The sequence below is a fragment of the Onthophagus taurus genome, chromosome 1 (assembly GCF_036711975.1).
Source record: "Onthophagus taurus isolate NC chromosome 1, IU_Otau_3.0, whole genome shotgun sequence".
Taxonomy (NCBI): Eukaryota; Metazoa; Arthropoda; class Insecta; order Coleoptera; family Scarabaeidae; genus Onthophagus; species Onthophagus taurus.
This window is the reverse complement of record NC_091966.1, coordinates 24,296,440-24,312,934: the sequence shown is the minus strand read 5'-3', so window position 1 is coordinate 24,312,934 and position 16,495 is coordinate 24,296,440. Positions and strand designations below refer to the sequence as shown.

At 35.9% G+C, this 16,495-nt stretch overlaps 1 protein-coding gene across 2 annotated transcripts in view; it reads right to left on the bottom strand.

Annotated features, from left to right (window-relative positions):
- Positions 1-16,495, bottom strand: part of LOC111415279 (peptide transporter family 1-like) — a 68,419-nt gene that overhangs the window by 42,862 nt on the left and 9,062 nt on the right. Inside the window, exon 2 of one of the 2 annotated variants that reach the window (XM_071198739.1) lies at positions 16,344-16,434. In XM_071198739.1, the coding sequence (XP_071054840.1) occupies positions 16,344-16,434 (91 nt within the window). The remainder of the gene's footprint in view (positions 1-16,343; positions 16,435-16,495) is intronic. The other variant, XM_071198742.1, reaches the window with a different exon arrangement.

Below are 16,495 nucleotides of genomic sequence, written 5' to 3'. Positions count from 1 at the left end.
CAATATACCAGTTTCACGGATTACTAGAGCGGTGAATTTTTGTGGAATCGGTGTTGACCTGTTAAGAAACCACTCAGCATACAATCTACTTGCGGCAGCAGCTATCTGGCGTACTTCCCCATAAATTAACACCATGTCAACGTATTCACTGCTGATGAGTCATTTTTAGCTTCCTTATTAGGATTTATTCGAAATTTATGTCAAACCAACAGTGCAGTGTGCACTACTGTGACATCGGGTCTGTGTATGCGTCTCTCTGGTGAAATAGATGCTTTTACTTCTATCAATTTACCTAGTAGGAACGGAAAGTTATTGGTTTTCTCTTTTTTTAACAAAAATAATTTAATAACATCTCTTTGCGTTCAACAAGACGGATTTCATAAAATATTATGTAACTTTTGTTAAGCCATTTTTACGTTAATGACTTTCTTTTAAGAAGTTTAATCATTCCTTAAAGATAAAATCACATAACCGTAAACACACTATAAGTATACATCACCAATTTATTTCATTTAAAATGTTCTTAGTAATAGTCTATTTAGCACTCCAATAGTCGCATGTCATAAGAGATGACGTCTGCCTGGACTAACCTGTTAATACTTTTGCATCATAGAAAAATATATATGTGACCTGGTCTACGAATAAGGGGCTTAGGTGTCAAAAAATCATTTTCCACTTTTCTACCGATTCAGACTCAGTTTGAGACGCTCTTTCCAATAGTGAAAACCAAAAAGTCGTAACTTATTTAAAAGTTCACTAAAAATGAAGAGCAAGTGGAGCACAAATATGAAAAAACTGAAATTTTTGCTGCTTTCGTTTCTTCGATGCCCACTCTCATCCGAAACTAAGCTGCGAAGATTGTTATGGATATACCACTGCCGTTCTAAAGATAAACCAGTTGGTTGTATAATTTGCGGCATTCGACCATCGATAGGTTTTAACAGGAGGTGAAACGACTGGACGTCCTCACTGTCTGCGAATTGCTTCGTTTTTACATAGTCCGTACTGATTATGAAGTGATGAAATTGTGTTATGCCAATCAGTGATTTATAGAATGGTTTAAGATAGCTGTTCCATTCATACCAAACAACTTTCTCGGAGGATACAACTTTATTATAACCACCTGGTGACGATTGTACCACGCACTTCAGTAAATCTTCATACGTGTCGATGTTACTGATAGCGTACTTAGCCTTAAAAATGCCGAAGAAATGATCGGGCGCAAATTTCGTATGACCAGTAAGCAGGAAATTTAATAAAATCGTTTTGTTAAGTCCTCGAGCCAGTTGCCATTGCAAATACGACAGCAGAACATTATTTTTGTTCTGCCCAACGCAATTGTCGCAGAAAAGAACAAGTGTTTTTATATCCTTACAGTAGGTTTGCAGGTGATAATGCAGGATGCTCACAACGCAGTTCGGTCCTTTGCCCACGTCATCTTTTTCGTCTATTAAGTAATTATACTGTAAAAAAGAATTATAAGCAAGATCTTGTAAAACCGAGGAATTTGAGTTCGTATGACACAGTTTGAAATCCAAACCTTAACTTTTTGTTTTTCGTCTGTAATTCCAAAGAGTGCGCACTTCTTCGTTGCTTTAAAGTAAGCCGTAGCGGGTTGTTGTGGACGACTGACGGGGTAACGGACCGTTTGAGCAAAACCGTTTGGAAAATACAAACAGAACAATAAAAACTGAACACAAAATGCTTAAAGTAAATACTCTACATGACTCCCTTCATTTAAAGACATGCTTGACATCTTCGTACAAAAGAATCGCGCACTCTTTCGAAGATTCCTGGAGATTGGCGAATAGTTTCAGATGTGTTTTGTATTCTTTGCTGGAGATCTTCCATGTTATTAACAGCCAAACTATCGAACCTCCTCTTCCTATTCAATTACCGTAAAATTCAGTATTAAGAAAATTACGAACAATGATCGCAAGATGTGTTGGCGCGCCATCGTGCATGATCCATATTTGCAACCTATCCTGGAGAGGTACATCTTCGAATAATATCGGCAAAGTGCTTCGCAGAAAGTCTAAATAAGTTTCACCAGTAGCGATTAGGAAGAATCGTTGGTCCTATCAATCAGTCACCAAGGATACCAAGCCAAACATTTACAGAAAACTTATACTGGCTTCTTGATGCACAACAGCATGAGGATTTTCAGTGAATAAAACGCTAGCATGAAATATCGGATTTTTTGCAAGCTTTTGCAACATCACTTCACAAAATGCTCTTCTTGAAACGTAGTCAGAAGCGACAAGTTCTTGCACTCATTGAACATGGTAAGGATACAATTGTTGCCGACGTAAGATTCTCTAAACTAGAGAGGCAACAATGTTTACTGCAGCAGAGATTCTTCTTACACTCGTACCTGGATTTTCTTCAACCCTTCTCAAAACATCCTCTTCTACTGCAGGAGTACTCACAGATCGAGGTCAACCAGCATCGTAATGAGTTTATTTATTCATGATTACATGAAATAAAACCACTCAACTACACCAACGATAGTGACGTGAGATTGACAATAACTAAAGACAAAATGTATTTAGTTTTGAATGGACACGACTAAACGACTAGATATGAACTTTATTGAAAAGCAACGTAAAATCTATATCTCAACTATATCGCAACTATATCTCTGAATCAATTGATTTTAGGACCTAAATTTACTAAGACTTTTTTGTTTATCTTGATGAGAACTATAAGTGGGTAAAATATCCGACATTTTTTAAACACCCGGTATAGTTCGTTCCTTACATGCATTTCCGAAAAATTATGTGTTTCCTACTAAATGTTAAAAAGTCAAATTTGAAGCACACATACATAAATAATCACACATAAAATTATAAAGGGTCGATGATGACCTAAAGCTAGATAGTAGTTGATGGCTCTTAAGTCTTATAACGTCAGTACTACAGCGTAACTTTTAAAATAAAATTATAAATGTGGTGTTTTAGCCCCTGTTATGCTTTGAACTAATACCAGCCGTCAAGATGCTTTTGAATGATTAATACGCTTCAATGGCAACGACTTGCTTTACAGTTTGACGATACAGAATCTAGTTTCAGCAAAACATTAATGAGGTGTTTACAGATGTACGGGAAAACTACATTAATGATGTATGTTTTCTTTATTTAAGACTTCGTTTCTTGTTGTTACAAAATAGATGATAATTTATAAAACAAAATTTAAAATTAAGGTTATTACCTAATTACGTATTGCGACTTCCTTTGATTCTTTTAGTTCTGCTAAAAGTAATTGAACGATTCAATAATATAAATAAATAAAATGTAGTATTTTTGAGTAAATTTTGTTAACAACAAAGTTCAATGTAGTTTATATATCGATATTTTCCCATAATCAAAAATATATCTGACTAAGCTTTAATTTTCACAAAATTGTAACTGGGAATTGATACTATAACAGCAAAATGTTTGATACTGTCAACATATTGTCCACCACCGAATCTTGTCTTTTTTCGAAACAATATATTTATTATTACATATTATGAAGTAATTATAGGACTGTTTATTATTCTTCTTTGCTTCCTCTTTTGTCTATGTTTACTGCTGGTTTATGCTCAAATATGATACATGAAAATATTTTGTACTGAATTGACACGGTATATATAGCGATTTTTGTGTAGAAGACCGGATTATAGTGACAGATTTATAAATAACTGACTGAAATCATTGCTTGCATTGTCTACATGTTGATTGAGAAAAAATTGCCGGATATTATTAGTAAGTCGAAATATGGAGATCAATTGTACACAATTTGTCGTTCGCAAAGAAATGGATTCAGAAAATCGAAGTGATGTCGTCAAGATTTCAATATAATTAAGAACCTTCAGTTTGATGATGATAAAGTTGAGAATACTAAAACAACAGAATTTGAATAGGCGTTGAGCTGTTATAATTGCATGTATCTACTAAATATTATTAATTCTATTCCAGCTTATTACAAAAAGGGTTAACTATTACTAAATTAAATTTAAACTACATTTCGTGTTAAACTTAACGTCTCGTAGAAGACGTAACTATTATTTACAAGATAGTATGTATCGAAGAATTACGTAAAAAGGGATAACCGTTGTTGTAATACAGGAACTGAAAAAAACTTGGAAAAACCGGTACAGGGGAATTATAACGACGTTTTTACACTGTATTTTCGGAATTTCATTGCATTCCTTCTTGAAAGTAACTTAATTAATCGCGAAAAAGCCAAAAAGCAAAACAAACCTTAATCATCAATATTAAATACATAACAATTCTAAAAGGTAAGGGACCAAATTTGTAACTTGAAAGACCTTCAGACTAACATTTTCTTTAAAAAAAACCACACAAAAAATCGATAGGGTTGATATCGGGAGATCTCGCAGACCATAAAATAGGACAACCGCGACCAATCTATCTATTAGGAAACTGTTGAAACGGTTTTCGACAACGTTTCAATGTTGGATGGATTACTTTCGATCTTGGAACCATAAAGATTGGAAAGAACCTAAAGAGTAATCCCAGAAGGACGGATGTGGACGTGTTCAGCTCTCTGCTAACTGGGTGAGCGATATTGGGTTGCGTAAGCCAACTGAAAGCGTTGAAGTTGAGGAGTACCTAAATACCATTAGTGATTCCTTAATTAAAGCTTATAAAAAGGCCTGTCCCCTCCGATCAGAGACGGTCTCTGGGTTTGCTACCATATGGTGGTGTCCTGAGATCGGCAAACTCAAAAAGGAGGCACGAACAGCCTTTAATAGAGCTAAAAACTCAAAATTAGACGCCGATTGGAAACTTTATAAAGGAAAATTAGCGAAGTTCAAAAAAAGCGTTCGTCATAGAAAACGAGAAACGTGGAGGAAATTTTGTGAGGAAGTTTCCTCCTGCAACGAAGTTTCTCGGCTAAATCGGATTATGGCTTCAGACCCTGAACGGACGAATTGGCTTACTACTTGCTTTTCTTTAAAGTTAATTAGTTCATATTTGTCTGATAGAAGTCAGGTCCTTAATTTCAAGAACTGTACATCGGCTCGTAGATGTGTAAAGCGTGGAGTACCGCACGGATCAATTCTTGGGCCACTGCTTCTTATTATCTATATTAATGACATGCCCAATGCTATCGGGCGTGGTCAAGCGGTGCTCTACGCGGACGATACTACGATTATCTCCAGGGGTGCTTTACACCGTCTGGAAGATGAAATGGCCGACGCCCGACACAAATTAGAGAGTTGGTGCAATAATAACTATCTGTCACTAAGCAAGGACAAAACTGAACAGCTTTCATTTCGTACTACGGTTTGGGGATTGTTATTGACTCTCATTTGTACTGGGAACAACACGTAATAGAATTAGGAAAAAAAGATATTAGAAAACATATACCTAATTCAAAATTTAAAGAATGTTTCCGAGGAGGTTATTTGGGTGGCCTACCACGGACTAATTGAATCGCACATCCTTTATGGAATAATGTCCTGGGGTCACTCATGTCATGCGGAGAGCATCTTCGGGCTCCAGAGGAGGGTATTGCGAATATTAACAAATTTAAAAACACAAGATAACGTAAAAAATAAATTCATTGATTGCAAAGTGCTCACCGTACCGTCTATTTATATTTTGGTCACTTTGACATATATGAGAAAAGACATAAAGGATTACAAATTACACAAAAAAGTGCATGAATATAACGCCAGAAACAAAAACGCAATTGTACCAAAGTTTCATAGAATCAACAAGTGTAGAACGGCAAAAAGTTATTATGGTCCAACATTATTTAACAAATTACCAGAACTCATAAGAGAGCTCCCACTAGGGACTTTCATAAGACGGGTCACTGCAATTCTCCTGGGTCACGCATTCTACAGCGTACAGGAATTTCTAGACAATGAAATGTAACCTGTAAAGTTTGAAATTTTTAAGTATAAGTAGTTTGTCTCATGTTCTCCGTCAATATATCGAATTAGTTTTCTGTTTATTTGTAAGCGACTTGTGGCAGATCGAACGACATGTAGCCAAATGACGAGTGGAAAAGAATGTAGATTCTTATTTACACAAATAAAGTATTATTATTATTATTAGTAAAAAAGGCTGACGATTCTTATACCGACACCCTTTTAGAGAGTCTTCATCTATTAATGGAGGTGCATTTTTCAGTTTCCGGAAGTTCCGCGTGCTTAGAACAGGACACCAACCATGAACCTACTGCAAATGATTGGATTTCAGCCGAAGAGATCTGCATGGAGGAAAAAATACGGTGGGCCATCAACAGTTTCTCGTCGTTCAAAACACCAGGACCAGACGGTATTATATCAGTCCGTTTACAATGGGGCTTGGAGGATTTAGTACCTCACCTAGAAGAAATCTTTCAGGCATGCCTGGCGCTGCGCTATATACCCAGTCGGTGGCGTGAGGTCACAGTGAACTTCATACCAAATCCGGGTAAGCTTGATTATTTCACACCGAAATCGTTTAGACCAATCAGTCTCTCCTCCTTTCTTTTGAAAATTCTGGAAAAACTGTGTGATCGCTACATTAGAGATTTCTGTCTTCCAACTAAACCAGTAAATCCTAATCAACACGCTTCCACTCAGGCCAGGTCCACACTAACGGCTCTTCACTCAGTGACCAGCTTTGTTTGCTGGACCTAAAGGAGTCCGCCCTGGGTGTTTTCATAGATATAGAAGGAGCTTTTGATAAAACAACATTCTCTGGTATTAACGATGCCTTGTTAGAGCATAATGTTCCACCGATTCTTTGTGGATGGATTGAGAACACTCTTAAACATAGGATAGTCGAGGCTGTCCACAAAGGGGTGTACTATCCCCACTTTTGTGGAACCTCACCGTGGTTAACCTCTTGAACCGCCTCGCTGAAACCAACTTTACTACAGTTGGTTACGTAGATGATTTAACCATTCTCGTCAAAGGCAAGTACATAAACGTGCTTTTTGATAGGATGCAAGTAGCTCTCAAATTGATAGAGACTTGGTGTGACGAACAAAGACTCTCTATGACTTCTAAGAAGACAAAGTTGATTCTTCTCACACGGATGAGGAAGTTTGGCAAGCCCAGAATGCCATCCCTTGCTAATACTCCATTGGTGTTGTCAAAAGTGGTCAAATATCTGGGCATCACACTTGACAACAAATTGACATGGAGAGCCCACCTAGATAATAGAGTAAAAAAAGCGTACGTTGCATTCGGTCAATGTCGGAGGGTTATAGGTAAGACATGGGGTTTGTTACCCCAAAATGCCCTCTAGATTTATACGGCTGTAATCCGACCTATGCTTACATATGGTGCAGCAGTATGGTGGTCAAAGACCTTACAGTCTACATCCACTGCTGCATTTAATAAAGTACAGTGACTTGCGTGTTTGTATGTTACAGGTGCGCTGCGGACTACCCCCACTGCAGCCATGGAAAACATGAACCTAATGCCACTTCATTTGTTCAATCAAGAGGTGGCACTGGTGACCATGTTACAACTGCGAGTAGCAGGAATTCTAATGGGTGAGAGATATGGTAAAAATGCCATTCTCTGGAATTAAATGGTGGACTACTCACCAATTTTGGAATGTATAACGGACTTCACACCCCTACAACACATTTTTACGAAGAAATATCTCACCCACCTAAGTTCCACAGAAGTAGAGGTAAAAAACAGCCTTAAAATCTACACTGATGATTCAAGTACACGGGAAGGAGCTGGAGCCGGAATCTTCTCGTACGATCTCCGACTATATATAGGTATATAGGCGGAGTTATTCGCCATACAACTTGCCGCTGACGTTATTGTCAGATCCAACTTAGTAGGTAAGACTTTGATAATTTACACTGACACTAGACAAGCTATTTTAGTCCTGAGTAGAATAACAATTACCTCGGGACTTGTTATGGGCTGTTATCTGACATTGGAGAAGGCCGCAGTGAATAACTGTGTTCTACTTCAATGGACAAAAGGACACTCGATTTGTTCAGGTAACAAGCACGCTGATAGGTTTGCCGCCAAAAGGGCTGCCAAGCGAGTGCCATGTTTGCCTGAACCGATAATCGCTCCGTCCTTATCAACTCAGACTGAGATAATGAAAGATTATACCCATAAAAAGTTTATGAACTGGTTGGATAGGGTTAAGGGCTGCCATCTGTCTAAGGAAGTATTACATCATCCCTCAGCAAAGGCAGCCTTGTCTTTCGTAAGGCTTGGTAGAAACGCTCTACGAACAGTAACGGGACTCGTCACGGGCCACTGTAAGGTAAACAAACATCTTTATAACCTTAAGGTTGCTGTTAGTCTTCTCTGTCGCCTCTGTGAAGAGAGCGAGGAGACGGTCATCTTGTGTGAATGCCCCACTCTGCAAGACCTCGGAATGAGAGACTTCGGAGAGGAATGGCAGAGCACAGATGGCATCAGGAACACACCTCTGAGCTGTATCCTAGCCTACCGAAAATTCCTTAGGCTGGTTGATGTAGCCGTAGAGAGTGCAGGAGGATGTACAAGGGGCCCGTTGGGGCCTAGGTATGCGCAAGCATACCCTCTCCTTTTCTACATACAAACTGTTCGTATAACCACTGTCTCACATTATGCACGAAATGTGTAGAGCACCAACGTGCATGTAGTCAGATTAGTGTTACGACGTATATTGAGCGCAATTTCGTCCATAACTTACTTCAATATTTGGAGATATTCGTGTGCGTTAAGATGATTAGGTAAATAAATTAGTCTAACTACCCTGTGATCAACAGTACCCATATTACCGAAACGCATGGGGATTTTCATTCGCCCAATGGTGAAAATTGTATGTGTTCAAAACACCATTTCTAGTAAACATAGTTTCATCAGTCAAGAGAATATGCCGATAAAATCGTCATCGAAGTGAATTGCAATAACCCTCTCAATTTTTTTGTGAGGGCTCTTTTTAAGAAAAGGTTTAATTAATGGGATTAATGGAAATTACAACCCGAGCCGGTAACAGACTGTTGAACCAAAAATATTCGCAGACGTAAAAAATACATAAAGACGTTATGAGCGCTTTCAGGAAAGTTGCTGAAATAGGCCAAACGATTTATAATTTTGCTAAAATTTTAGAGCACTTTTAAAGAAATATCTTTTCCATTACTTTTAGATTTAAAGCTATGAGTAACATTAATAGCGAAAATGATCAAATTTGATATTTCGGACTTCCACTTTCTAACTATAGTTATAATTAAGCTAAATATATTAATGAATATATTTTTGGTTACTAGAAAATGCTAGTCAGAGGTAGTAAAAGCTATTATGAAACAGATTATGGCCCGAATCTTTTTGATTGTTTCAGTTATGGTTGATTTTAATGTTCGAAAACCATAAATTTTATACATTATAAACCTTTTAAACAATTTATCTGCAAAATATTTTACCGTCACATTTAGTTTTGGTATTATATTTTAAAATTTGTTGTCTCTCCTTAAATTTCTCTATCATTTATAAATGAACGTGTTGTAATTACAGTTAGTTTATCACTCCAGTTAATTGAAATAATAAACGATATATCACGTTAAATTTATTACCAAAAGACAAGTATGGTTTTAGTAATATAATGCCCTTTTAAATGAATTGTTAAAACAAATACGAATGAAATCTGAATTTGACCAGAACTAAAATTTAAAATTCGTTGCCAATTATGGTAAATATTTCAACAGATTGTCTCTTTTTTCACAAATTGTTTTGCATTGTAATGGAATTAGATTTTTATTGCCTCGTTGCTTCCATTCCTATTTCGATCCAATTCCGATATAGTTATAGATTAGAGCTGATCATTAACGCAAAGGTCAGGATTTTTTTAAATTAATACGATTTTTGTTATTTCATATGCAAATCCCGATAATACCACGGTAGAGTATACTTTATAAAAGTAAGGGTAGTTTCACAGAAATTGATTTGTATAACTTTATAATCAATCACAAAATTAAAATCTATAAACGTCCATTTTTATTTTTTATGCAACAAACAAGGCATTAACATTTTATGTTGATATTTTTAAAGTTTTTATAAATATTAAACCATTTTTAAAGTTTTTATAAATATTAAACCATTTTAAAAGTTTAATCCACTATACGCAATTTGGATAAATTAGTGGCCAGCCAGGGTAATTAGTGTTAGTCAATCGCCGCAATAATTTCTTAATATTGATTATTAGGTCATACCATTGAAATAAGAAATTAATGTCTTTATGAAAAATGACTACGACAATGTATGCAAATGTCGACGAATTGTTATGATAACATCGTTTTCACATTTTCCTGATTAATTTTCGAAGTCTTGTAAGTGAAGATTTTGTATATTATTTCCAAACTTTTTATCCACTTTTAAGTTTAAATTTATGAATCATTAAAGATTATGAAAACTTGTGAAAATGTTTATGCAGTCAGATCTAGATAAGTAGGAAACTTCCAAAACCGGGATCAAAACGCCCGCCTGTTTGAATGTTTTTATAAAAAAAAAACTATTTGGATCAATTATAACGTATACAAGGCTTCCACAAGCTCGCGGGGCGGAGCTATAAGGTTTGAACGACTGAAGAAAAAAATTTGAAAATTTGGGCATCACCAAAGACTCATAAAAACTACATTCTTAGATAGTTTAGATCTTCTATGCAATGTGAGTAGTTCTATGAGCTTTTCAATGTGAAGGTCGACAATTTGAACATTCGTTATAAAAATCGCAATAAACGTGCAAAAAAACATGAAAACATTTTATTTTCCCATTTGGTAATCAACCCATCATATTCTTGAAAGAATTAAGATATCGGATTTTGGTTTATGGGGTTGTGTTTCTTCTTCGGTCTCGTAATGACCCAAACGCTCATAAATGGAATTTTGACCTATCAGAAGCAAATCCCTAGTGATATTGGTGATGTCTTCAAATATGCGATTTTCAATCATTAAAAGAGTGATTCTTTCTTTTTCGGTCAGTTTTTGCGCCATTTTTGGAGTTAATAATAGCAAATTTTAGAAAACAAGTTTGTTTTAACTATATACTAAAAGAAGATAAGTAGACTTAAATTTAATAAGAGAAAGATGTTGTGGCGCAGATGTTATTTTGTGACACCTTAACCGTAGTAAAACGAACAATAGAACATCTTACGATGAAGTGCGGCAAGTCTTCAATAATTTTTTTCACAAACGACCACCGATTTCTATCAACAGTCGAGCTATTCGAAGATTTCAAGAAGAGGGAACTGTAAAAGATCTTCCGAGAACTGGTAGACCGAAATTTGCATTTTGTCTTTTATTGAAGAAGCTTCAAGTTCCTTATCAAAAGCATCTCAGGGACATGAAATTGGTAAAAGTTCTGTCCACAGAATTTTGAAAAGAAATAACTACTAATTCCCCTATAAGTTTCACCTAGTTCAGGAATTGAACGAAGGTTTCTTCGAAAGAAGGTTGGAATTCTGTGAAATACTACGTGAAATATGTGATGTTGAGAGAAATTTTCTTTTGAATGTTGTTTTCTCTGATGAGGCTACTTTCTACTTGATCGGTAAGGTTAATAGGCACAATTGTCGCTTTTCGGGTGACGAGAATCCACGTTTAATAAGAGAAAATAATACGCAGAGACCGCAGAAAATATATAATGTATGGGGTGGTGTTTTGGAAGAGAATGTAATTGGTCCATTTTTTATTAATTGAAATTTAGACGGAGACAGATATCTGCAACTGTTAGAAAATCAAGTGGTTTCATGTGTACGTGCCGTATGCCCTAATGGTATTCACAATAAGTGGTTCCAACCAGATGGTGCTCCTCCTCATTTTAGTCGCACAGTCCGAGACTTTTTAAGCCGCACGTTTCCAAACCGTTGCATTGGTAGAAGAGCTGAAATTGAGTGGCTACCACGATCTCCTGATTTAACACCCCTCGATTTTTTCTTTTGGGGGTTTCTGAAAAGTAGAGTGTATGCAACAAAACCAAAATCAACAACCAATATCACTCGGGATATGATCCTGATGGTTCAAAATTTCTATTTATGAGCATTTGAACATTTGTTCTAAAATAAAGTAAAACTCGACAGGTTGCTATTTAAAAATGTAGGGGTGGTCATCCCCTAAAAAAACTCCACATTGCATAGTTCTAAACTATCTGAGAATGTAGTTTTTATGACTCTTTAGTGATCCCCAAATTTTCAAATTTTTTTCTTCAGTCGTTCAAACCTTACAGCTGCATACCCGGAGTTTTGGAAAGCCCTGTATAATGATCAGCAGTGTAACGGTAACACAATGAATACTCTGCACCAAGATCAGGAAAGTAAAGGGATAAAAGCAGAACATAACAACTTCAACATATACAACAAAATTAAAGAACTCGCCGTGAACAGTGCAACCAGTGAACATAAACAGCTCAGCCACACCAGTGACGACCTGATTCATATTCTGGTGAAACAATAAATATCGTTACATAACAGTTATGATACCAAACGAATGGTTGCCATCAACTTTCATTACATTAAGGAAGAAGAGTGCAAATATTACTAAGATGATACAGCATGATAAGGCATGATAATGGTTCGCACATTAAAAATATTGTTGAAACTGATCCATAATATACAGTAAACTAGATACAAACATTAACGACACGAAATTTGCTCTCCGTAACAGTTTGTACTCTATACCATAGCACAAAATGCCTAGACATAAATCAAGACCTATACATATGCTTCAGATAATATACCTATAGATTATAACAAAGTCTTCGCTAATAATGAGCAACATAGACCTTAGATATTCAGGTGGTCCCGTATTTTCCGCATCAAACCATTATACGGTTGAAGATTGATACATTATTCTCAAGCGATTTTTTTAATAACATTTTTTCGAAATGTTTATAATAATCGCATGGGAACTGTTCAAAGACGTCCAGTAGATTATAAATCAGACTCAGGCAATCGGTCTCACCCTCGGCCGGTCCGCCGCGCCGTTCATAACTCGTTTCTCACGAGTACTTACCAATAGATTCGACACGGAAAAAGAAATAAACTTTTTCCCTGAATTGCTATTAGACGACTTTAAACAGTTCCCGTGCGGTTATTATAAACATTTCGAAACATTTTTATTAGAAAAATCTCTCCAGAATAATGTATCCTTCAACCGTATAATGTTCTGATGCGGAAAACACGGGACACCTGTACAGAAATAATTTAAAATTTCTACCACAGCAGTAGTGAATGAAGAATAGGGGCTATTATTCATCATAAGATAAACGACGTACGCGATAACAAAATCAACTCTACAACCGCAGAATACCTATATGTAAAGAATTACCCTATTGATAGGGTAAAGAATACAAATAGCAAGGCACACCTGTGCATGAGGGTAACAATATCACTCAAGAAATACGAATTAGAATCGAACGAGCAAGAAGTACATTTACTAAAATGAGGAGGCTTAAACGTGCCTTTCTATTGCCGAGATCTAAATATTTAATTAAAAATATGAATAGAGAGATGCTATGTATTATCAGTGCAATGAAGCCTGGAAATTGAAAGAAATCGACGTAACGAGACTGGAGATATTTGAACTATGGATGTACTGGAGAATACTTAGGGTTTAATGGACGTACAAAATAACCAACGTAGAGTTGATAAGACGGACGAGAAAAGAGAAAGAAGAAAACTTATCTTGAGAGAAAAACATATCTAACACTCCAACTTTTATGCATTGAAAAATCACAGGAAAGAGATCTATAGGAAAGTGACGAAGCCCAAATTAATTATAAGACTAGAGTTAGGAAAGAACTACAAACCCTGGAAGGAATAGGAAATGAGTTCAGTAGATTCTTGCTGGACAACCATTACAACGATGCTGCAAAAGATTGCCGAAGAGGTAGTTGACGATGAGGTATGACGAAAAATGCAAGAAGACCATTGACAAACAAAACAAGATGCGACAAAGAAAGATACAACGACCGACTAGAAGTCAAACAGGGACGGAAAAAGCGAGAACATCTACACAGACAACTAAGCACAGTACAAGAATTTTGCAGAAATATGGAGGTGAGAGGCTTATCTGCCAAACTTATAAAAAGATACGGTACAGAATTACCTCTTATACCGAGGAGAACTGAGGCGAGTACCAAGGTGGGTTTAAAACCGGCATATGCACCACAGGTCAGCTTATTACAGTTTGACAGGTCATTGAAAATGCATGGGAATTTGATACCATGTTATGGATCGAGAACCACTATACAGAGTGTGTATAAATTGGCGGAAAAGCTATACGCGACGACATGCTCCGCTTAATTCTGAAGTGAAAATATTAATGCAAAAATGTTGTACCATGCTTCATCCTAGTTCACGAGGTTTTCAAAGGTCGGTCAATTAGGTCATAAATAATCATTAATATTGAAAATCTGTTGATGGAAACGGCTTCCAGTATAAAAAGATCTTTAAAATGATTTTTGTTCACTTTATTTTATTTAGGTTAAAAAGTTTGTTTTTAACATTTCTTAATTAACATACATTCACGAAAAACACTTGACAACATAGTAGAATTTCGTTTAGAATTTTGTCATTTAGAAGTCATTTAAAATTAAAAAATAAATAATTCACAATGAATTTCACATTCAATGAATTTGTTGACATGTACATAGAAAGTGTATGTATCTGACAGTCTATCTAACAGGGCAGCATCAGAATATCGATTACGTTTTCCGAACCGCAGACATCCCAGTGGAAATGCATTTCGGAGACTCAACCAACGTGCACGCTAAACCAATTTTTTTTATTTCTAGAAATCAGAATGCTGGTCGACCAAGACAAAGACGGACGATTAGAGGAACAAATTCTCAATAGTACACGGGAGTTAGGATCAACATTAAATGTTTCTAGTAATAAGACTTCTTCATTCCGCTGCAAAATTGTTGCAATCTTTAAATAGAATTGAAGATGATGATTTTATTAAGTATATTCTCTGGATTGGTGAAACTACGTTTACCAGAGTGTTTTTAACACACATAATTTTCACGATTGCATTGGGCGGATGAAAATCCTCATACCTTTCGGCAATAGAGTAACCAAAGAAAATTTTCTGTGAATCTATGGTTGGGTATTGTTGATCTATCTCTTGTCGTCTTAACGCACATGAATATCTCCAAGTATATTGAAAAGTCACGCCCTGAATAGAAAAAATCCACAATGAATGGTTGCTGGAGGAAAATGCGGCCAAATGTTATCAAATCAGAGAAGATTGTAAGATTAAACTAAAACTAGAACTAACACTAGCACTATCACTAGAACTAACACTAGACCTAGAACTAGAAACGTTCGGGTTAAGCCGTGCGTTTTTTGAAAAAATGTTTGACGTTTCGGATGCCATGTTGCAACCTTGTTCAGAAACAAGTTCGAAGTTGTTTCTGCGATACAACATTTTTACATTAAGATTTTCACTTCAGAATCAAACGAAGAACGTCGTCAAGAATAGCATTTCCGTCAAGTTATGCACACCAGTATAGATCCAAGCATGAAATGGGAATTCCTATTAAATTAGTAAATCTGATACGTATGATGATGAGCAACTCGAACGGTATAGTCAATGTGGAGGGCAGGAGGAGGGCTTACGACTAAACGATAGACTAGCTTTTTTATTGTTTAATATAGCGCTACAGGTCATTAAAAATGTATTAATACCAGAATAGCACCATTATTTACAACGAGACACAATTATAGGCATACGTTAGTGAAGGAGAATGCACACCGTGTAGGGTGGCATATAAATATAGATAAAATCAAAGTGATGGTCCTGAAGACAGCACATAGGCTAGGATAAAAATGGACAATTGGGGACGATAACATTGATGTAGTGCCAAGTTTTACCTATCAAAATAACGTAAAGAGGATGCTTTGAAATTGTTTGGAAGAAGGAATTGGCGAGCGGCTGCGAGGAGTAGGAGTTCTTGGAGGAGGTTTATGCTCATTCTGGGCTATAACACCACTGCAAAAAGAAAAAGAACCACTTTTTGAAGGCCGAGAAGAAACAATTTGTTTTAGTTTATTAAATTATTTAGAGAAAAACTTAGAAATGGATTTCAAGAAACTACGTTCGTATATAATCGATTATTTTTGTTAATTAGTAAACTACTTGTTTTAGTTTAACCAAATTTCGTTGCTTGTTTTATTTCTTCTTTTAATCTTAAAAATGTCGGGTTACTGAATTACTGGTACACCTCTATAAAACGGATTTTAAAGATATGCTTAAAGTCGCACATATTAAGATTCAACTGTATGAAGGTCTTTTTCTCAAATTATATCTTCTATGATATAAGTTTTTGTAGTCCAACAATGTGTTGTAAGTAAATTTAAAATAAGATATATACTTACTGCGTAATCCACAAAACGAAAATCTTTCACAAAACTCTGTTGCAATAATACAAAGGATAGATGCAGGTAGTGGATTCTGTTGAGAAATTGACTAAAAATGTATTACAACACAATTTAATTCTTAAAAGTATTTAATAATAACGAAAAATTAA